Source organism: Callorhinus ursinus, unplaced genomic scaffold (genome assembly GCF_003265705.2).
Source record: "Callorhinus ursinus isolate GAN/ISIS: 27379988/994484 unplaced genomic scaffold, GSC_fseal_2.0 scaffold19, whole genome shotgun sequence".
Classification (NCBI taxonomy): Eukaryota; Metazoa; Chordata; class Mammalia; order Carnivora; family Otariidae; genus Callorhinus; species Callorhinus ursinus.
In genome coordinates, this window is record NW_027397081.1 from 10722986 (window position 1) to 10746596 (window position 23611).

The following is a 23611-nucleotide window of genomic DNA, read 5'->3' on the forward strand; positions in this document are numbered from 1 at the left end:
AGATCTTTGGTGCATGCTGTCCAAGGGGTCAGCTACAGCAACATGTTTTCCAACCAACTTAGCACACCTTAACAGACATTAGATATCATCAGCTCTCTGACAATACTCCTCAAGCTAGAATGACACAAAATATGTTTCAACAGATTATCAATAATTTAGTTTGCCTGCATGAAAGAGCCCCATTTCTCCAGCAGAATGTTGCACCGCTTGCTACAAAGCAGGGGATATTTTTATAAACAAGGATTTAGGCAATTTATGCTTTAGAGACATCCGCTGGCGGAGTCCAGGCAACCTGCATCTAGGTTCACATATATAATCCCAACTGCAACAGTGTGCTGGAAAAGTGGTACCTGCAGCAGGCTGCATTTCACTTTACCAAATTATTTAGTTCACTTGCAAATTAAATAAATATAAGACTTCATACTTTACAATACATCTAAGGACTACTCAGTTTCCAGCCTTCTCCTTCATAATTCCCATGGATGCTAATGGGAGAAGCAGTAAAATCCTACTTTCTTATATAAGTATAAAAGATAGAAATTAGCAAGTCTCCAGCAAAACAGAATTAAGACGGAACTGAAAAAAATAACAGTATAATGAGTTAGATGTAAAACATGAGCAATTTCTTCTACCATCTGTGTTGACTAGAAATGAGATTTCAACATCATTTTCTTAGTAAAGCGAAAATTTGAGACAAGAACTGCCATCTCAAGTCTGGTGAGGCATCCAGTGGCCCTTACCTCTAGAGCAGTGATTCTGCCAATGATCTCAGAAATTGCTGTATTGAGTAAAGTCCCCATGGCCTTGCAATATATGTTCACTGGCAGGACATCCTGCCACACAATTCCAAGTCTCTTCAGCTGGTGTAGTACCTGTCAGGAGAATACAGCTGCTGACATGAAAGAGAGACTGTTGCCAACTCCTATTCTGCATATTCACATTTATCACATGGTTATGGGGAAAGAGGCATTATAGGAAGGTGAGGTAAAGTTATCAAAAGTATGAGCTTCTTGAATATGTCACCTTAGTGATATCCCTGCTAGATGAAAAGTAGACTTATCCCGAGGATGGGAAAACCACTGCAAGAAGATAAACCACACATACTGAGAAATGTACAGAATTGTGGATTTACTATATTGTATATCTGAAACCAATATAAAGCTGCATGTTAGTTTTCACTTCAATAAAAAATAAATAAAAACCATGCGCTCATTTAAAAAAAAAAAAAGATGACAAATCGTGTAGGAGAGAGAGGGGCACTGAGATAAAAGCTAATATTTCAGATTTCCCAAACTGACAGACTTACTAATAACTAGTCATGTTATTGGGCGGATAGAAAGATAGCTTCCTGTTGGCTTGGTGGGATAAGGAAAGGGAAAGGTCATAAGCGTGACTGTAAAAGGTACCCATATTTTCCGATGGGGGTTGTAGAGATTCAGCTGAATTACCTGCTACGTATTCTTTGCTGTTTAAAACACAGGGGGTATTATCTAGAGAAAGAGTACAAATTCCAGAGCTAACAGGAGCTGCCCACCTGCCGGACTGCTTTACTTGCTGCAGAGTAATTCTCTTGGTCATCCACGTTGGAAAAGTTTCTAGCACTTGATAATCTTTCCAGAAGTTCTCCTTTCTGTGCCCTCATTTGGGCCAAAAAACACTCTGTCCCTATGGTGGGGAAATAGAATAAAGAATTCTAAAAGTTGTTCAACTGCACACTACAGCTCCAGGGTGGAGGGAGAGAGACAAGCATGAATCATACATTATTCTCCTTATTTGAAAACAACTGCTTGCCAGATGACATCATAAGGCTGCTCTAAGGTTACTAGAAATAATCACTTCTAAAATACATTAGCCAGTCCCTCCAAACCCACTCTCAGGATCATAAGTCTTTCCCAATTGTCTGTCCAGGGTCAGATAAGAAACATTACTTATTCAGAAGCAGCAGCTACTTATTTTTCTGATAAATCTACACCACCTAAGGGAAAAGTCAAGAAGTAAAAAGCTAAGTGAATCATATAGGTTCTCTGCTTTTCTTAGAATATCATTATAGTAAACATACTGATTTATCCCACATTTCATTTCTTTTGATTTTTAATAATCCCAAGTAAAGCTAGGTAGAAGAGCGGAGAGCTATCTTGAGGTTTTGCAAAAGAACAAGCAGTGACATTAGTAAGCTCTTACTGACAAAGCTAACAGAATTATCACAATACAAATCTCATTATGTGTCATTCTACTGACAGGACTCTGATTTGGTGAATTCACTGCACACCAGCAATGCAGCTTGAATCTCTAATGTACCATGAAACCATGTCATGAAAAAGTAATACTTCCACAAAGACTGCATTCACTTTATAAAATTAAATAACCGGGAACAGTTGCAAACTAAATGCCATCCCACTTTCCAATATAGCTCAGGACCACCACCTAATTTCTCGCTGCCTCATTCATAAATTACAAAGACACTACACTGAGAAGCTGCATAATCAATATGTTTTCCTAAATTAAAGGTATCCGTTACCAAGTCTCCTGAAGCCAGGTACAAGATCCACAAAGGTCGTGGTGCCATCACAAAGAATGGGGGCAAGACGCAATCTGAACTGATGCCCGAGTGTCAGCAGGTGGTGAGCAATATACATACAGTTGTTGTGGTGAATGGCAGCCAACTGGGGCAGTTTCTGAAGGTTCTCCCTAGGCCAGGAGGAGGGGTGGAAAAAGAAAGAAATCACAAGTTACTGAAGCTGAGGTGGATGAAAAGTTACTTCTTTTTTAATGTACTTCTAGGCTTTAAGAACTGTCTCTCCTGTACAAATATATAACAAGGTCCAGTCTCATCACTCCCATCCCAGTCAAGCAGAGTGAGACCATTCTGCCTGAGTGCAACCTGATCCTATAATCCTATCCCAGTGATTAAAAGAAAAGAAAGAGCAAGGGAAACCAGATGTTGACATGTGTCAACTCTCTGTACATAAACCTAGGAGAGCTGGATACATTCCCTCCAAACTTAACACTGACCAGTCTGTGCAAGTAGGGACTTGCTTGCCCTTCTGCCAAATTCCTTTCTCACTTAGACAATGAAGCACTAAACTCTTCCAATTCACTAGTTTTTAAATTGGCTACAGATCAGAGTCACCTGGGAAATTTTAAAACATAGATGTTTAGACTTGAATAAATAACCAATATTCTTTCAACATGTTTTTTTCTTAAATGGTTTATTGCATTTCACTGTGAATTTCAGTAACCAAGATATTTTTGGTGGGAATATAAAATTACCGGTTTTAACCCAACTTACACTTTAGATATACAGTACCATACAGAAATCAGAAACAGTGGCACTTACTTGTGATATGTTGGCACGACATCATGGAACAAATGGAAGATATTCCTCACTGAGTAGAAAAGTTGAATAGCACTGAAGAAAAAAAAGTTTCAACAGAAATGCATAAGGACATTAGCAATGAGAAAAAAGGTCAAACTAAGCGCACATTAGTCGTCACCAAAACTACAGTTTGAGAGAACACCTGGCTTTGGTCACTGCTGAAAACACCCTTAATCTAGATGGAAATATATTCTCAACCAGTATTTACTAACTAGATTGCAGTTCTAAAAACCTGGATCTATTAATAATTTTAAGAACAGCAGCATTAACCCAAAGCCTCTTTCCCATTATCAATTTGTGTTCTGCCAGTACCCAGAGTATCCCTTCAGTAACAAATGGAGCTAAGCCTCAAGCAAATGTCACCTACTCACTGACGCACTCTGCAAAGGGCAAGGTATCAATAAAGGCATTCACTTGGTTCTTTTAGAATCAGTCTGACTTTCAGCTTTCACCTTTTCTCCTCCTTACCCCAATGCAAGGAGATGAATCAACATTTCTAGGATAGAATCTAACCTCAAAATTTTCTGCCCTTTAAATCTGGCCTTATAACACCTGAAGATTATTATTAAAATGCACTCAGAGCAAATATAAGGTCTGTACAGCTTACTTCCACATAAGACTATCTTAAACTAGGGGCGCCTGGGTGGTTCAGTCATTAAGCATCTGCCGTTGGCTCAGGTCATGGTCCCAGGGTCCTGGGATCGAGGCCCACGTTGGGCTCCCGGCTCGGCAGGAAGCCTGCTTCTCCCTCTCCCACTCCCCCTGCTTGTGTTCCCTCTCTCGCTACGTCTCTCTCTCTGTCAGATAAATAAATAAAATCTTTAAAAATAAAAATAAAAAATTTTAGAAAAAGACTATCTTAAACTATGTACCTTGAATAAGTAACAGTAACTCCACAAATATTTAGAAAAACAAGTCATGGTTACTATATCCCAAAACACTGTTACTACTTGATTACGATGATACCTGATGAAATTATTTCATTTTATTTTGCTGCATGTGCTGCTATTCAAGGTTTGGTAAAGGGGAAGCGAGTCATAATGTAGTTGTGTTTCTGTTTGTCCAGTTTAAAACTATTTCTTTTGGAGGAAAGAATGCATAGAGATATGCAGTACACAAAACTACTGTTTAGTGTTCTGTGTTATCAAAAAATTACGGAAATACTGCCTTGCATCTCTAACTTCTGGTCTAGTATGTTTCAGGTGAAATAATAGTTACCCTAAATTTATTTTACCAAAGGGATATATACTTTTTTTTTTTAAGGAATATATATATTTTTTACATGTTTTCTTCCTACTTAGAAGAAAGCTATCCCAACTGGATGGGCTTGTGAACATAATTCATTGAAGTCATGGAAATATCCTGGTAAACATGTTTTCTTTCTTTCTAGAGCAGAATAAAATAACGGGGTTTGTTTGCATGTGGAGATAAAAGTGAAAACTCTGGAAGCCTACCTGAGAGGCAATGTAGTTGAGTCAGGCCCTAACTGGGACTGTTCTCTCTTGTGTGGACAAGGAGTAAAGAACTGCTACCCACAGATTCAAACTGAAGAGGCTTTTGTCACTCTGCTCTACAGCGTGGGCTCCAGCCTGCCATCTCCTCCTCAATTTTGTCTGGGAGTAGGAGAGGGGCTCATGAAGCAAAGGGAGGTTCAGAACGAAATGTGGACTAGAGTTGGAGGTACCCTGAATACAGTATAGATTAAGAGAAATCATCTTGAAAGGATAAAATCAGATCTTCAGAACATTCCATGCTTTTCCTTCTACCTTCGGCATTCCAACCATTATTGCATTAAAAACAAAAATGTAAATTAATTATAATTAATGTAAAATAATTATAATCAAAATGTAAAATGAATGCTAAGCTAAAAGGCCAGGGCAGGCTGGAGCAGATGGTATAATGACCACTAATACCATGGCCACCAGTAATAATAAAATAAACATTTGAGTACTGATCATTTTCCAGTTAGTATTCTAAGTTCTTTACATGTGCTTTTTCATGTAACATCATTCAACTCATATAAAAGTAGAAATTAAACAAAAATTAAAAGAGCTTTTTATAAAAGAGTGATTAACAACTTTAATGTCAAAGAAACTCCATTTGTTCATCCATACACATGCTTCCATTTCTAATGTACGCTGTGAGAAGTACATGTTATTGCAAATAAAAGTGAATTATCGATATATATTTGTGTGCTGCACTGTTTTTCTACGGAAAAAAAATACTAATGGCATGAGAAAACCCAAAGAATTCCAGCTAATTTTCACAATAAATGTCTAGTTTAGATGTATATGTAACCCTATCACTGCCGTTTTCAGAACTCTTACCACTGATCACTGCTGGTTGTTGCCTCTAGTAAAGTCTGATAGGCAAGTTCCATTAACTGCTTCACAGATTCACTGATGCGGCACGTGGGCAAAGAGAAGGAATGTTGGTCCAGTGTATTTTCAGGTTCTAAGTTCACCACCTCGTTGTACTGAGTTGTGGACATTTTCTGTACTTCTAGCTTCTCATCCTTCTCAGGATGGGGTAAGTCTGGCACACTTATCTTAGAATCAGGAGTAATCTAAGATTCAAACATAAAACACAGAAAATGTATTGTCCTCAGAATAGTTCAAACGCAAGCATACAGAGAGGAGTAAGATACTGGTGGACTTGCATGATGACCAAGTTGTGGCTCTACAGAGTAATCAAAAGATTTGAGTAAATATGGAAATTATTTTAATGACTGCTTGATCTTGAGTGAGAGCATGTCCTAAGAAATAAAGAATCGCCTTTATTGTGCCATTCTTCCATTTCTTCTGTGTACTCTTCATATTGGTGGAAAGAACAAAGCTGTGAAACGGGCCCAAGATTTCAGGTAAATGAAAGGACCTTCAAAAATCATCTTTCTGGGGCGCCTGGGTGGCTCAGTCATTAAGCGTCTGGCTTCGGCTCAGGTCATGATCCCAGGGTCCTGGGATCGAGCCCCACATCGGGCTCCCTGCTCGACAGGGAGTCTGCTTCTCCCTCTGACCCTCCCCCCTCTCATGCTCTCTCTCTCTCCCATTCTCTCTCTAATAAATAAATAAAATCTTAAAAAAAAAAGTCAAAACAAAATCACCACCAACAAAAAGTAGCTTTAGATCTTTTGGGAAAATAGTGGGTACACACAGCGAATTGTTTAGAGAGAATTTAGATGAAAACCATTAAAGGCAAATAAGTTGAAAATGGCTTTTAGGAAAAGGAAGAGGATCCCTTCACAGTTGAGCCGTTTACAAGATCTAATTTTTTTTTAGAGATTTTATTTATTTATTTGAGAGAATGAGAGAGAGCACGAGAGGGAAGAGGGTCAGAGGGAGAAGCAGACTCCCTGCTGAGCAGGGAGCCCGATGTGGGACTCAATCCCGGGACTCCAGGATCATGACCTGAGCCGAAGGCAGTCACTTAACCAACTGAGCCACCCGGGCGCCCGAGCCGTTTACAAGATCTAATCCCAGGGCCTAAATACCAGAAGAAAGAACCAGGATCAAATCTAAAGCAGGGGTCCTCAACTAGGGACAACTGTGCCCTCCGGGGGGCATTTGGCAATGTCTAGAGACATTTTTGGTTGTCACAACTGGGAGAGGTGCTACTGGAATCTAGTGGGTAAAGGTTAGGGATACAACTAAGCATCCTACAAAAGAGCCCCCAACAGCAAAGAATTACCTGGTCCCAAATATCAACAGTGCCACCACTGAGAAACCCTGACCTAGAGAAAGCTACTATGAGGATTTGAGTTCTTGAGGAAAATGTAGTCTTATAGAATGTCAAAGCTGGTTGAGTAGGGAGCTCAGAAATTATCTAGTTCAATTCTGTCACATTACGGAAGAGGAAAGTGAGGTCCAACAAGGTTAAAAGATTGAGCCCAGGGTCGCAGAGCTATCCAGTAACAATCCTATTTACATCAAGGAGTTATGGGACAGGAAACTGGGACATATATTGACTCATTTACCAAATATTTACTGAGCACTAAGTACACAGTACTATGTACCAGTATTTTCTTGGTGCTGGATATACAACAGTAGTCAAAAGGGTGGGGAAGAGAGAAAAAAAAAAAAGCCCACATGGAGCTTATTTTCTAGAGAGAAAGAAACAATAGTTCATATGGTATGTTTGTTGATAAGAGATACGAAGAAAAATAAAGCAAGGAGAAAAGGGTGCAGGAACAGAAGGAAGTCACAATTTTAAAAAAGAGTTGCCAGGAGGGGTGCCTGGGTGGCTCAGTCGTTAAGCGTCTGCCTTCGGCTCAGGTCATGGTCCCAGGGCCCTGGGATCGAGCCCCGCATCGGGCTCCCTGCTCAGAGGGGAGTCTGCTTCTCCATCTGCCTCTGCCTCTGCCCCTGCCCCTGCGCCTCCCCCTGCTTGCGTTCCCTCTTTCACTATCTGTCAGGTAAACAGATAAAATCTTAAAAAAAAAAAAAAGAAAGAAAAAGAAAAAAGAATTGCTAGGAAAGGGCACAAGTCATGCAGCTATCTGTGGTAAAAATGTTCCAAGCAGAGGGAACAAGAGACTCAAAGGTTCTGCAACCAAGTGGGACTAGCAAATTCAGAGAACAGCAATGAGTCCAGTGTGTCTGCAGCACTGTAACTGAGGAAGAATGCACCAGGAGATGGGGTCAGAGAGGCAATGGCGGGACAAATCCTACAAGGCCTTACAGGCTATTGTCAGGCTCATGGGTCTTTTTCTAAATGAGATGGGAAACCATGGCATTTTGTGCAGGAGAATTACATAATCAAGTAATATTTATGTAAAAATAAATAAAACTCCCCAGCACAGTTGCTGGTACTGAGTGGATTATAGCTCCTTAACAATCCAAAATAGGGACACCTGGGTGGTTCAGTCGTTAAGCATCTGCCTTCGGCTCAGTCATGATCCTGGAGTCCCGGGATCGAGTCCCACATCGGTCTCCCTGCTCGGCAGGAAGCCTGCTTCTCCCTCTGACCCTCTCCCCTGCTTGTGTTCCCTCTCTCGCCGTGTCTCTCTGTCAAATAAAGAAATAAAATCTTAAAAAAAAAAAAATGCTTACAACTCAATAAAAAAAAAAAAAACCAAAATATCTCCAAATGTGTTAAAATCTGTGCACTTCAAAGGGTTAATGAACTATTTTGCTGGGTGGACACAGTAACAGAGTACCCCCAAGGAAAAGGGAGGGTCACAAAAGGACAGAAGGAAGAAGAGCCTGGTTCCTATCACTGTGACAAGAGAAAAATGGCTGAGGAATTTTCTATTAAGGGACTACCTTAGTCTATGTTTTACTTTAATCTAAGTAATACCTTACATTTACCAAATATTTTATGTACGTAAAATGTGAGAAAAAAAACAAAAGAAAATACACAGACTTATCTAAGGTCAAAGTAAATTACCCTTCACGCAAATTACAGAGCCCACTGACTTTGTAGATAATTGTTGATACCCTACAAAGACTATCTTTTTTATTACTTTGACTGTAATACTAGTGCCTCTGTTAGCTTAAGAGATGAAGTCAACATTGTCACAACAGGGTATAATCTCTGGACATAATGAAGCCCAATTACATCTGTCACAAAATTATGTCCTAAAAACTCAAGTACTGAAGTTGAGAAAAATCTACATAGGTTGATATACGTTCTAATTTCAACAACAGAAATCTATTATAGGTTTTTCAATGTACACAACGCTTTTATGCTATCTCATCCGGGCCTCACGGTACCCTAGGAAAGACGCAGATATCAGGACCACCTGAGAGATGAGAGAACTTACTGTTGGAAGATGAGAACTTCTCCCAGTGAGCTCAGCAACTGTCATGCTCTCTCCCACTCTACCAAATTTGTCTCAAAAATGCACACCACTTCTTGGGCGCCTGGGTGGCTCAGTTGGTTGAGCGACTGCCTTCGGCTCAGGTCATGATCCCTGGGTCCTGGGATCGAGTCCCATATCAGGCTCCCTGCTCAGCAGGGAGTCTGCTTCTCCCTCTGACCCTCTTCCCTCTCGTGCTCTCTATCTCTCATTCTCTCTCTCTCAAATAAATAAATAAAATCTTTAAAAAAAAAAATGCACACCACTTCTTAAATACAAGGTAATACACATTAAGATAACCCCCAGTACCTTCACAGTGTTATGAATTTCAGAGGTCATTAGGTTTCTAGCTGCCACAATCACATCCTGACATTTCTTGTTAGCAAAATGAGAATTGATGTTACGGGCATATTTCAGCAAATCAGTAGTATCTCCTTTTAAAAACCTCATCTCCTTGAGGGCATTTTCAAATTCTTCAGTGGACTGTATGATCTGAGTAAGAAAGACAACAAGGAAAAAAAAGAATTATATACACATAGTCCATCCCAGTATTAAAATTTCAAATCCAAAGTAACAAGGACCAGCTGGTCATTTAAGTTTTACAACAGACCAGCAGTTAGCAGGTACACATATTAGACATTCTTCCAGCCCTAAGTTCATTTGGAATAGTACCTTCAATATAAACTTCTGATTCTACTGAGTAAAAGTGCAAAGATCTCTAAAATAAATACACTTATTTTAGTGTTCAAGGAAATGCTAAAAAGAAGCAAAAAGTAAAATGTTACATAGTAGCTACTATAGTTGATGTGAGTATAAAAGAACAACTGTTTTTCAAAGGTATCTCACTAACAAAAATATACTTAAAAAGAAAACATTCTTCCCAATCAAAAGGTAGAAAGCAAGGAGAGAAATAAGTAATAGGGAATTTGCTTCCACTCCCTATTAATAATTTCCTTAAAGACGTCACTAAAGAGCAAAAGGTCTCCCAGGAAAAACAAGACACCAATACGCACCGACAGTCTCTTATAACCTTCTGTGATATCTCCGCACTCACCTCTTCATACTGCTGTAACTTGCTGCTATTAGTTGGGATAGAATAAACCAAACAGTTTTTAATGAGGCACTCAGACAAGTCCTCCCAGATCATGTCACCAAGCATCTCAGCCAATACAATTTTAGATGTTTTTTCATTTTCTAGGTCAGTATCAAGAGGTAAATCTGAATCAAAAGAAAAAGTTTTAAACAAGAAACCATTCACAGTTCAGATTATGCTCAAGTTCCCTAGTTTTTTAGAATTCTTTGATTTTAGGATGGGGAAGAAAACACCACAGATAATTCTACAGCTATCTCAAGTGCCTTCGTGGCACAAAGCATGACACACAATTACTACTTTATTTTCATTGCTCAACTGAAGGGTCTGCCCTGTATTACTGCCTCTACCCTACAATAATAAAGTGTTAAGCCACCTACACTATACAGTAATCATCTACTGCTAATCTACTGATCTGATTATATGACAAGCACTCAGAAGTTCTGCATACCAAGTTGAAACCCATTTAGAATAAAACCCCAGTTCTTTAATAATGAATAAACATCCTCTGTCATCTCTGACTAGGATCTGCATGTTTATCCTAAGTAAAATATCAATAAACACCTTACATTACAGCATAATACCTAACCTAGCAAATGGAATGCTTCAATGCCTCTCTACAGTATATCATATGATGGGTTTTTTTTTCCCCCAACACATTTTAATGGAGTTATTTAAAATATAGTATTAATTAAATAAATAATAGTTAAGAATCAGTGACCATGGGGCGCCTGGGTGGCTCAGTTGGTTAAGCGACTGCCTTCAGCTCAGGTCATGATCCCAGGGTCCAGGAATCGAGCCCCGCATCAGGCTCCCTGCTCCGCGGGAAGCCTGCTTCTCCCTCTGACCCTCCCCCTGCTTGTGTTCCCTCTTTCGCTGTCTCTCTCTCTCTCTGTCAATTAAATAAATAAATAAAATCTTTAAAAAAAAAAAAAAAGAATCAGTGACCAACGTAGAAGGAAAAGGAACCATAAAAGAGACAAGCTATTTTTTTTTAAAGATTTTATTTATTTGAGAGAGACAGAGATAGTCACAGAGATAGCGAGAGAGAGAGGAGCGGGGAGGACAGGGAGAAGCAGGCCCCTGCCGAGCAGGGAGCCCCACGCAAAGCTCAAACTCAGGCCTCCAGGATCATGACCAGAGCCCAAGGCAGATGCTTCACTGACTGAGCCACCCAGGCGCCCCAAGAGACAAGCTATTTTTAACCTCGTTCCAATTCACCAAGGAAGACCTTAGGGGATAAGAACCTTAAAAAAAAGTGAAGCCTATTATCTCAGAGCCTTGAGAAACTTAAAATGTCTAAAATCTACACCTGCACAGCCACCGGCCACATTTTGCTGCTGAGCACTTGAAATGTGATTAGTGTGACTGAGGAATTGAATTTTTTAAATTTTTAATCGGTTTCAATTTCATTTTATTTATTTATTTTTTAAGGATTTTATTTTTTATTCATAAGAGAGAGAGAGAGGCAGAGGGAGAAGCAGGCTTCCCGCCGAGCAGGGAGCCCGATGTGGGGCTCGATCCCAGGACTCTGGGATCATGACCCAAGCCGAAGGCAGACTCTTAACCATCTGAGCCACCCAGGCGCCCTCGATTTCATTTTAAAAATGGAAGCAAGGGGGGCACCTGGGTGGCTCAGTCGGTTAAGCATCCAACTCTTGATTTCCACTCAGGTCGTGATCTCGGGTTGTGAGATGGAGCCCTGCATCTCTCTCCCTCTCCTTCTGCCCCTTACCCTGCTTGCATGCTCTCTCTCTAAACAAACCAATCAACCAATAAAAAATAAATAAACAAAATCTTTAAAAAATGGAAGCAAGGGTGTGTGATTATAAAAAGATAGCACAAAGCAGCTTATGGTGTTAGAATAGTCCATATCTTGATTAAGGTGGTGGCTACATGGATCTACATGTGATAAAACTACACAAAACTACACACACACACACACACACACACACAAATGAGTGCAGGTGAAACTGGAATAAGCTCTGTGAATTGGACCATCGTCAGTTTGCTGAGTTTGACATTGTACTATAGGTACACAGGACGTTAACACTGAGGAAAATGGCTGAAGCGTACATGGGACTGCTGTACATTTTTTTTAATAAAAATCTTAAAGTAAAAGAAAAAAAAGGAAGTAGTTTTCTGTTAAGCACAACTTCATTGTTTCAATAAGACTAGAACGTCACTTGAACCACTGCACCGCATAAGCAATTATGTTGTCTGTACCGCTGATGGCAGGAACACGAATCATTTCCAGTATGGCACACGAACACATCACCAATCCCATCAGTGTAAACAGACTGATTCTCTTCGAATTATTTTTTTTTTCTATGCACAATGTCACACTGTAATGCATTCATTTGAATATTTATGCATACATCACAAGCTACAATGGTACCTATATAAACTGTAAAAGGCAATTAAATAGAAATACTTATCTTAATCATGATATAATTATTTTTCTAAGTTTAAGAAAAATAACTATGGACAAGGTATGCTACCGATGCAGAATTAAGTGAAGATGCAAAAGCGAGTAGAATCATGGGAACAGTAAAGGGGAAAAAAAGAGAGACTGGAAGAAAATGTGTCACAAATTTCACAATAAATGGCAGCTGCAATTTACTAACACAGAGCAAAACAAAAAAAACCTGCCTTCCTTTTAAAGATAATAAAGTAAACAATACTAAGAGACGTTTCAGCTAGTATCATAAACATTTCACTATACTATTAAAAAGTACTCTATTCTTATTTTAGTTTTTTATTAAAAAAGGGTACTGAGTTTTGTCATATTTTCCATATCTAATGATGTGACCCCTTTTAATATGCTGACATAATAAACTGGTTGATAGCTTTCTTATGCTAAACACCTCAGTACTCCTAGAATAAACAATGTCTCCTTTTTAAAGGTATTGTTGGGTTTAATTTACATATTTTGTAAGTGTTTGCATTTATAACCCAAAGGTAAAATCATTTGGCAGTGTTTTCTCTGTGTATAAACTATCATTATTACATTTTGGTATTAAGTTTATTCTGTTTGGGGTTTTTTTTTGAGATTTTATTTATTTGAGAGAGAGAAAGCATGAGAGAGAGCATGAGCAGGGGGGAGGGGCAGAGGGAGAGGGAGAAGCAGGGTCCCCACTGAGCAGGGAGCCCAATGCGGGGCTCCATCCCAGGACCCTGAGATAATGACCTGAGCAGAAGGCTGACTAAGCCACCCAGGTGCCCCTATGCTGGTTTTTAAAAACTTAAGTAGGATATATTCATCTTTGTTTCTAATGACCAAAAGAGTTTGATTAACACAGGGACTATCTAGAAATTGAAATATACACAGAATTTAGCTACAAACTGTCTGTGCCTGATGGTGGCCTTTTCAGTGGCAAGTCTTCAACAACCTTTCAAATTTCTTCTACAATTATTTGTTATGTTCAGAGTTTCTACTCCTTGGTAAGAGTCTGTAATTGACACTTTCTAGAAAATCATTCATGGGAAAAGCAAAACTTGCTTGTTATGACAAGTTATGACAAAACTTGCTTGTTATGACAAGATTTATAAAGAAAAAGCCAAATTTTCCCTATCCATACCCACAAGCTTCTCTCTCCATGCCCAAGTGACCAATGTTAGGATCTTGGTTTGTATTCTTCCTCCCTTACATTCATACTATATATATAAAACATTCATAACCACACACACACACACACACATATATATATATGGTTTTTACACACATATATACACACATGCACACTCCTTGATATGGACTGAATTGCCAAATACACACCCCTTGATATGGACTGAATTGTACACTCTCCCCTACAATTTATATGTTGAAGCCCTAACCCCCAATGTGACTGGATTTGGAGATAGGGCCTGGCCTTTAAAAAAGTAATTAAGGTTAAATAAGGTCATCAGGGAGGGGCCCTAATCCAATATGACTAGTGTCCTTATAAGAAGAGGAAGAGACACCAGGGATGCACTCCTACAGAGGAGACCAGTGAGAAGGCTGTCTGCAAGACAAGGAGAGAGGACTTAGGAGAAACCAAATCTGCTAACACCTTCATCTTGGACTCCCAGCCTCCAAAACTGTGAGAAAATAATTTCTGTTAAGTCACACAGCCTATAGCATTTTGTTATGGTGGCTCCAGCAAACCAATACAGTATTCATATAAGGGACAGCTTTCCTTTCTATAAAAATGGGTTCATGCCATGGATTTTACACTTAACTTTTTTATCACTTAAAAACAGATCATGGCCATCTTTTAAGTCAACATACCCAGCTCTACTTCATTTCTTTTCCATAGCTGCAAAATGTGCCACAGCACGGCTCAAACATAAGTTATATAACCATTCCTCAAATGAGGCACAGTCCTGTGTGCAAGGATACACTACTCACACTCACACTCACACACACACATAACCTACTGCTATCACTTCTGTAGAGAATTAGACAGTGGAATATCTAGGTCAAAGGGAGGCATATTTTAGATTTTACTATACATATACTATATAATAGCAGAGCTTCATAGTATTTTCTTTTCTTTTCTTTTTAAAGATTTTATTTATTTGAGAGAGAGAGCACATGAGGGGAAGAGGGTCAGAGGGAGAAGCAGACTCCCTGCCGAGCAGAGAGCCTGATGCGGGACTCAATCCCAGGACTCCAGGATCATGACCTGAGCCGAAGGCAGTTGCCCAACCGACTGAGCCACCCAAGCGCCCCATGGTATTTTCTACAAAGCACTCACAAAAAGCAATGAAGGAGACTATCTTTCCGCTTTCTTATCAGAAGTGTCTCACTCAGAATCTTTTAATGTCTGCCCTAAGGATGAAAGTTCACCTTGATGCTGTGATTTCTATTTCCCTACTAGGGAGGTTAAGCAACACATTTTTACGTTTATTAACAAATTGCACCTTCTCTTCCATGAACTGCCTATTCAAATTTTTTGCCTATTTTTCTATTACTAATGTTCTCTTTTTCTTTGGAAAAAAGTCCTTATACTAACGCCTTGTCTGTCAAACACTTTACAAGAATTTTCTCCCAGTTCACTATTGTCTTTTGCCTTTGTTTACTGTATTGTTTGCCATACAAAATTTAACATTTATAAGTAGTCAAATTTGTCAGTCCTTCCCTTTATGCATTCTGAGCTTCCTCAGACTATTCACATCTCCTAAATTTTCTTCTAACATTTTTGTTGTTGTTGTTGTTTCACATGGAGGGCTTTAACTCATCTTGAATTTACTTCAGTACGAACTATGAAGCAGGAATCTAACTTTGTTTTATTGCACAGACAGCCAATTTTGCTAGCACCATTACTAAATGAACTGTCTGTCCGACTAAACTGAAATGTGACTTTGATCAAACATCAAGTTCTCATTTATCCTGGCTCTACTTCTGGACTCTTCTTCATTCCACTGATTTCCTTGTACCAAGAACACAGTTTTTTGTTTTTTTTTTTTAAAGATTTTATTTATTTATTTGAGAGAGAGAATGAGAGACAGAGAGCATGAGAGGGAAGAGGGGGAGAAGGAGAAGCAGACTCTCCGCTGAGCAGGGAGCCCGACGCGGAACTCGATCCCGGGACTCCAGGATCATGACCCGAGCCGAAGGCAGCCGCCCAACCAACTGAGCCACCCAGGCGCCCCCAAGAACATAGTTTTAATTTTTAAATTGTCCCACTAATGTTTCTTAAATCTTTATTGGCAATTCTCCAAATCTATTTTTGATATAAGCTTTAGAGTACTTTATTGAGTTTGAAAATATATAATGGGTATTTGGAAATATATTAAATTTATACACTGTTTTGGAATGAACTGACAATTTTATGAGACTGTCTTCTAATCCACAAAAGCCTCTTTTTACTCAGGTTTTACTTTATGTCCTTCAGAGTTTTATGGTTTTCTTCACATATATCCTCCTCTTTCTTATTAAACTTATACTTAAGAATTTCACAGATTTTGTTAGCATTATAAATATCTTTATATTTTAATATAACTGATTATTAGTGCACAAAGATACTATTGATTTTTATACCTTCACACTGTATCTAAACATTAAATTTTTATATGATTAATTTAAAGATAAAATATAATTTAAATTATAAATTTAACACAATTTATAATCGTATTAATTATAAAAGTTTTAGTAGAGCCTTTTGGTTTCCTATGTATGCAATTATATCATTTATACATAATTTCTTCTCTTTAATATTCATACTTATTTTCTCTTCTTTGCATTAGCACAACCCCTAAAACAATACCAAAGAATATTAATGGTAGCATGCATTCCCGACTTATAACTGATTTTAATGGAAATAGTTTTTAATCCTTTAATAGAATGCTTTTAGTTGGCTTTTAGAAGCAATTAGTTTTAAAACCAATCCTTTCTTTAAAAAAATTCAATACAAATATAACATAATTATGCAAAGTGATCTATTACATAGCTCTATAATTTACTTACTCATTTTCCCATTCTTCAAAATTTCATTACTTTCCAGTATTTCAGTATTATAAGTAACATTATGGTGAACATCCTTATACATAGTTTTATATATTTAAGATTATTTCTGTAGGGCAGACTCCTATAAGTTGAGATCTTGGTTCAAAGGATTGAAACATTAAAACTTTTTATATATTTTGCCAAATTCTTTCCAAGCACATTTTCTTTTTCCTCTTTTAAAAACTCCTTTGTGGGGCGCCTGGGTGGCTCAGTCGTTAAGCGTCTGCCTTCGGCTCAGGTCATGATCCCAGGGTCCTGGGATCAAGCCCTGCATCAGGCTCCCTGCTCCGCGGGAAGCCTGCTTCTCCCTCTCCCACTCCGCCTGCTTGTGTTCCCTCTCTCGTTATGTCTCTCTCTGTCAAATAAATAAATAAAATCTTTAAAAAACAAATAAATAAATAAAATAAATAAATAAAAACTCCTTTGTGAGGGGTGCCTGGGTGGCTCAGTCAGTTAAGCATCTGCCTTCAGCTCAAGTCATGATCCCAGGATCCTGGAATCAAGCTCCACATCAGTCTCCTTGCTCAGCCAGAAGCCTGCTCTCCCTCTCCCTCTACCCTCCCCCTGCTCATGCTCTCTCTCTCTGTCAAATAAATAAAATCTTTAAAAATAAATAAATAAATAAAATAAAAGCTCCTTTGTGTACACCTGAAGCTAATATAACATTGTAGGTTAACGATATTGGAACTAAAATGAAACTAAATAAAATTTTAAAAAATTAAAGCTCCTTTGTTGTTGATATAACAATGCCTTCTAATAAAGAAAACTTTGAAGGAAAAACACAGATTTAAAAGGTGAAAAGAAGATCATAAACCAAAGGCAAACATAAGAGGAAGGGCAAAAGCCCTTAGGAAGTTTCAGAGTAACTAAAATCCAAAGAAAATAGAGGATTCCAAAAAGAACTAAGGACTCAAAATAGAATTTTCAGATTATATTTAGATCAAGAAGATAAAGGAAGGGAATGAATGCTGACGGATATCAAAGAGAACACAAAATTCCTAAACTCGTTCTTTTATTCTCTTCTTTGTCAAAGACAGTGATCTCTAAACCGGAAGGGAAACAATGAATGGTAAAAGAGAAACTAGAGCCTAAAATGCATAAAGAGATGAGCTGTCTTCTGCTCTGAATATCCTAGATATAAGAAAACTTACATATAGATCAACAGGTATAGTACTGATTAATTTAGTGGAGCAAAGTAAAACTGTAAAGAGGTCTGTACCAGAACTCTCCAGAGCACCTCTGGACTGTAACCCTATCCCAGGCCACAAATATCATCACTGACTCAGATTAAACTATATGAAAGCATGGGTATCAATTATGCATGCGACATGAAGGGGTAAGGACAGTAAACACACTGCAAAATTTTATCAAGTAAAATTTAACAAAGATTAATGTTAATTCCAAAAAGTCAAGTCTAAGATGGGAAAGCAGCAGTTTGCATTGCATTAAGTAGGACACAGGATTTTCATTTAGATTAAGCTCAGTGAGTTAACTGTGTAATAAATAAAAAGCCTTTGGCTATACTCACAGAAGCATGGAACTGGGAATGAGGGCATGAATGCTCCCAAACTATTCTGAATTAGTTCACACTATTAATACTTTGTTCTGTTTTGAATACCATACTTTAAGTAAAACTATAGAAGAAATGGAATATATTCATAGAAGAGCAATGAAAATAAGAACTTAAAACTATGTCATTCAAAAAAACCTAAGGATGTTGATATTGGTGGTAAGATACAAAGGAAGTAACAGCTACCGTAAAGAATTTATTTATTTATTTAAAGATTTTATTTATTTATTTATTTGACAGAGAGTGAGAGAGCACAAGCAGGGGGAACAGTAGAGGGAGAGGGAGAAGCAGACTCCCCACCAAGCAGGGAGCCCAATGCAGGGCTCGATCCCAGGACCCTGGGATCATGACCTGAGCCAAAGGCAGACGCTTAACCATCTGAGCCACCCAGGCACCCCTACCATAAAGAATTTAAAAGTCCATCATGTGTAATAGGAATTAGACATGTTCTATATGCTACACATAGTAGAAATAGCATCAGTAAAGCAGGCATTACAGAGCAATGTATTTTGAACACATTTTTTAAACAACTACCCTGAAGATCTAATTTGCAAAATGGAGGTTTTGCTAATAGTATTTACTATCGATATAGGAGACATGATTTTTAAAAAACAAACAAAAACTCCATAAAACTCAGAGCTGCCCAGAGGCAGGACAGAATGCATGCATCAAGAGGAAGTGACCTCCCCCTCACTAACAGTGCTCAGGCTGCCCATGTGACCCATAGAGAGGAGACTCAAGCATCAGAGATCTCTGGTTCTTTCTAGTCCTTGGGTACTTTGTTTACAACTTTGTTTATACCTATGTATTATTTCCCTAAGTGAAGGAACAAGAAAACTACCTTGGATTGCTGCAGTTTATATAAGTCTGAAGACTTTTTTTCCTTCTCTGCTACTGTTAAAACTAGAACCAGTTCCTTCCTTTACACAGAAATTATTTTATATAAATAAACTAAATGACTGCCAGCGAAGCATACAAACACCACCAGCAGTTTGTTAATTTTTTCTACATCAAGAATGTTTGACTATTTAGTAAGACAACTGAGAAAAGCATAAAGTCAAAATAAACAAATAATACATAAATTTTTTAAAAAGAAGTCAAATGACTAAAAAATAGTATTAAAACACCAGAAAAATTTATTTTTAATAGTATGACAACCAAAAAAATTATTCAAAGCAATACAGAAACTGGCTATTTCAATCATGAATATATCAAGATCTAAACAACAGGCTAAGATGGAATGTAATTTATTTCTTATGTTAAATCTAGTTTGTTTCTATCAGATTAATGGAGATTTTCCTATTGAAATACACAGAACTTGGTTCAGGCACCTGGGGGGCTCAGTCAGTTAAGCGTCTGACTCATGATTTTGGCTCAGTCATGATCTCAGGGTTGTGAGATGGAGCCCTGCCCTGGGTGTGGAGCCTGTTTAAGATTCCCTCTCTCTCTCTCTGCCTCTCCCCCCACCTGTCTCGCTCTCTAAAAGACAAACAAGAGGGCGCCTGGGTGGCTCAGTTGGTTAAGCGACTGCCTTCAGCTCAGGTCATGATCCTGGAGTCCCAGGATCGAGTCCCGCATAAGGCTCCCTGCTCAGCGGGGAGTCTGCTTCTCCCTCTGACCCTCCCCCCTCTCGTGCTCTCTCTCTCTCAAATAAATAAATAAAATCTTAAAAAAAAAAAAAGAGTACTTAGTTCATCTCTGCTTCTCCCATAATTAAAGCAAGAGTCCCAAAATGTGATGTTACTAGAAGTCCAGTGAGAGAAGTATATCCTAGAATTCAACTAAATATTACAAATACAGAATCTGGGGTAGCACTGGTGACCCTATTTTCAATATAGGGAGGAGAAGGAATGTAAAGCAGAGCAAGAAATAAGCAGGTGATAACTTTACTCCTATAGCATAATTTACTCACCTCCAATCCTCTATACATTCAGATTAGGGGCATTTTTATCTACTTTAAAATAATATTTACTTTTAAAAACAATATTGACTTTTCCCAAATATAAAAATAGAAAAGTACTACCTTGGGGATACAGACCTAGAAGTTGTTTCTGGAGGACTTCCAGTACCAGTCTGATCTTTGCAAAAACTTCAGACGGTGACGGATGTTCCAAGTCAGTCATTACAGATTCAAAACGAATAATAATGATGTTAGGCTGGCTTTCTATAATAGCATAAAGGGATGGGCAAGATGCCAGAGGCCTAAGGATATACTTCAGCAGCATCTGACCTGAAAAATTATATGAACATTCATCAGAAATCACTGGAACAAACTTTTAAAAAGCATGCCCCGCCACCACCACCAAAAAAGATCTTTGAACCTAACAATAAAAATACATACCCTGTGACATCACACACCACTCGTTATGCACTGCAGGTTTTCCCACTGAAGTTCCCTAGACTGTCCACAGATTTTTATTTAAATCATTCAGAAAGTCAAATTAAATAAATAGCAGTAGCTGCTTTCCTGCTCAGTGGAGAGTCTGCTTCTCCCTCTCCCTCTGCCTGCCTCTCTGCCTACTTGTGCTCTCTACCTCTCTGTCAAATAAATAAATAAAATCTTTAAAAAAAGAAAAAGGAAAAAAGAAGTCAAGAAAGGATCCAAGCCCTTAATAAAAAGGGTAGTATTTATGAGAATTCCATTTGATGAATCATAAGGCCAAACCCAGGATCTATCATCAATATTATCTAGAGAATATTTTATAAACTTATGTCATTCCGTTAATACCGAATATTCTGAGATTTCATGAAAATGAAACAAAGTAGTATGCCTTACCAAATGATTTAAGCTTCATTTGTAGCTCCCCAAGAATAGAAAATGCCAGGAGGACAGAATTGATGGGTGGCACAGGGGTCTTCTCTTCTTTCTGAGATTGTTCAATGCATAAATGAAGTTCTGTTTGTAGGCAAGATTCCAAGTTACTGGTATCTAAGAAAAAGGGGGAAAACATCAGCTGTCTCAGCAATACAAGATATTCCCACCTCTATTCCTCAGAGCTCATTCTGAGATTCCTAAATATGTGGTTTTATTACAATACACTTCCAACGTAACCAAATTTTTATTATGACATACGTGTCCTTGGCATCACTTTAAAACAAGAAATGACTGTTTTTGGTATATTCAAAGAACCAAACTAAGTGCAAAAGCAAGAAGATGTGCCTAATAGATGCTTATTAAATATGTAATGAGTGGAGGTAAAGAATGACACGTGAGGGGGCGCCTGGGTGGCTTAGTCGTTAAGCATCTGTCTTCAGCTCAGGTCACGATCCCCACTCTGCGGGAAGCCTGCTTCTCTCTCTCCCACTCCCCCTGCTTGTGTTCCCTCTCTCGCTGTGTCTCTGTCAAATAAATAAATAAAATCTTTAAAAAAAAAAAAAAAAGAGTGACATGTGAGGTCCCAGTTTCACTTTAAGATCTCCTTAATGTTTTTTCTTACTAAGTATAGAAAATAGCCTGCCTAATAAATTTAACAAGAAGGGTGTATAATAACAAAAAATTAACACGCCTGCTATCTTCTCTTAATTTTAGTCTGCCTGCAAGTATAACCCAAAATTTTCTAGATTACTTCCTTCAAAGTGAAATACATACACGTGTGTGTGTGTGTGTGTGTGTGTGTATGTATGTATGTGTGTGTGTACATACATACATACGTATTTAATGAATTTGGAGGCCCAAGTGGATACGGGAAAGGGGTTGGGGGGAGACTGAAACAACCTAAATTTCAAGATTCAATACTAGAATATATACCAGGTGTAATGGCATGTCCTTTACATATAGTCTCGGAGGTTCTACTCTGTGTAAACCAGACATCAAAGACAACTGGCACCTGGAGTGAGCAGAGAGCCTGAGAGCCAAGCAGGGTCAAGCAAAGCCAGGGCCAAAGTCATCCTATTTCTTCATCTTGCAAAGCACCCAGTATCTCATGATTTTTCCACCATTTTTCCCTGAGGACTGAAAAAAACAGCCAAACCCCTGTCCCACTGACCGCCCTCTCACCCAGCGTCTTCTTCCCTCGCCAAGAGAGGAAATGGTTGAACAGCTTTTCAAAGCTTTCCGGCCATGGTAAATTGCTGGGATTAGGGCTGTTGGGAATGGGTGGGCCTACAGTGCAGTGGAAACTCTCTGGGGTCTTAAACAGCTACCACCTCCTCCACCGCCGCACCCTCATCACACGAATCCCACCCACCCAGTCATCTTCCCTTGCTGTGTTCCTTCCTCGTGAAGGGAACAGAGAGAGAGATTCAGGGGGAGTAAAGTGAGGAGCTAGTCCTAACACGCATTCTGCTTAAAAGGAGAACTCAGTGCAGTGGAGACGGATAAATGAAACCTCCTTATCCCCCAGTATAAGATATTTAGAATATATTCAGAGGCCACACTGGTTCAGGCAGATTAAGCAAAGCAGTCCACCTGAGGTCAGCAGCACCTTTTGATGGCGGGAACTTCCATACGATCAGCTTCTGCCACTCTTCTCCAAGGTGGTAAAGGATGTTCTGTTTCTGTATTGTGAGCTCCATGTGGAGAGATTTCAACATTTTTAAATCAAAGCATTTTCTGGATTTCAGTAACTTCAAGCATTTCTGCGCCTGGCAGTGAGATGGAATCATCGTTAGACATTCCATCTAGCCTCAAGGCAATGAGAATATACTGGTATAATGATAAGGAATAAGTGGAACAGAAAATTTACTAAAAACAAGAACAGTATTAATTGCTTATAATGTGGAGAAAGCATTTAGTACCTCTTCCAGACACTGAGCAGCAGTGACATACTTCTTCTCCGTTAGTGCACCATTATATTCTTCAATAGCAGTAGAAAACTAAAACAATAAACACTGTTATTAGGTATTTCATTTTATACATCCTATTATTTCAAGTCTGTCTGCTTGTTTATTTTTAAAATATGAAAAAATACCTTAGAGGGATACACATTTAATAATAAGACCAACTGGGAAAAAATGACTTTCTCACCAGCAAAACACTGAGTGTTGAGTTTACTGACCTGTTGCAGCTGCTTAAGCAAACTTAGGACTACTGAGTCTCTTTCCAACTGTTGCTTCAAGTCTGTAAATTCAGCAGTTGATACATGAAGATCCCGGCGAACCTAATTCACACATCAAACATAAGTACTCCTAAGTTATACTATATCTAAGAAATAAAGCATTTATAGTTCATCAATAAGCTTCATTAGGTGAACATAATTCATACTGAAATTCAAATGCTGGTTAAGACTGGAATAACAAACAAACAAACAAACAAAAAGTCACAGAATGTATTGGGAAGAGATCTTAAG

General features: G+C 38.5%; 1 protein-coding gene across 1 annotated transcript in view; it reads right to left on the bottom strand.

Annotated features, from left to right (window-relative positions):
- The window catches only part of ZW10 (zw10 kinetochore protein), a 32846-nt gene that overhangs the window by 3215 nt on the left and 6020 nt on the right, over nt 1-23611 (bottom strand). The window contains exons 3-14 of the mRNA XM_025893729.2: nt 23321-23422; nt 23061-23138; nt 22748-22907; nt 21100-21252; nt 20362-20553; nt 10228-10391; nt 9483-9665; nt 5704-5942; nt 3338-3409; nt 2519-2688; nt 1535-1665; nt 741-872 (exon numbers count right to left, since the gene is read on the bottom strand). Coding sequence (XP_025749514.1) covers nt 741-872; nt 1535-1665; nt 2519-2688; nt 3338-3409; nt 5704-5942; nt 9483-9665; nt 10228-10391; nt 20362-20553; nt 21100-21252; nt 22748-22907; nt 23061-23138; nt 23321-23422 — 1776 coding nt within the window. The remainder of the gene's footprint in view (nt 1-740; nt 873-1534; nt 1666-2518; nt 2689-3337; nt 3410-5703; nt 5943-9482; nt 9666-10227; nt 10392-20361; nt 20554-21099; nt 21253-22747; nt 22908-23060; nt 23139-23320; nt 23423-23611) is intronic.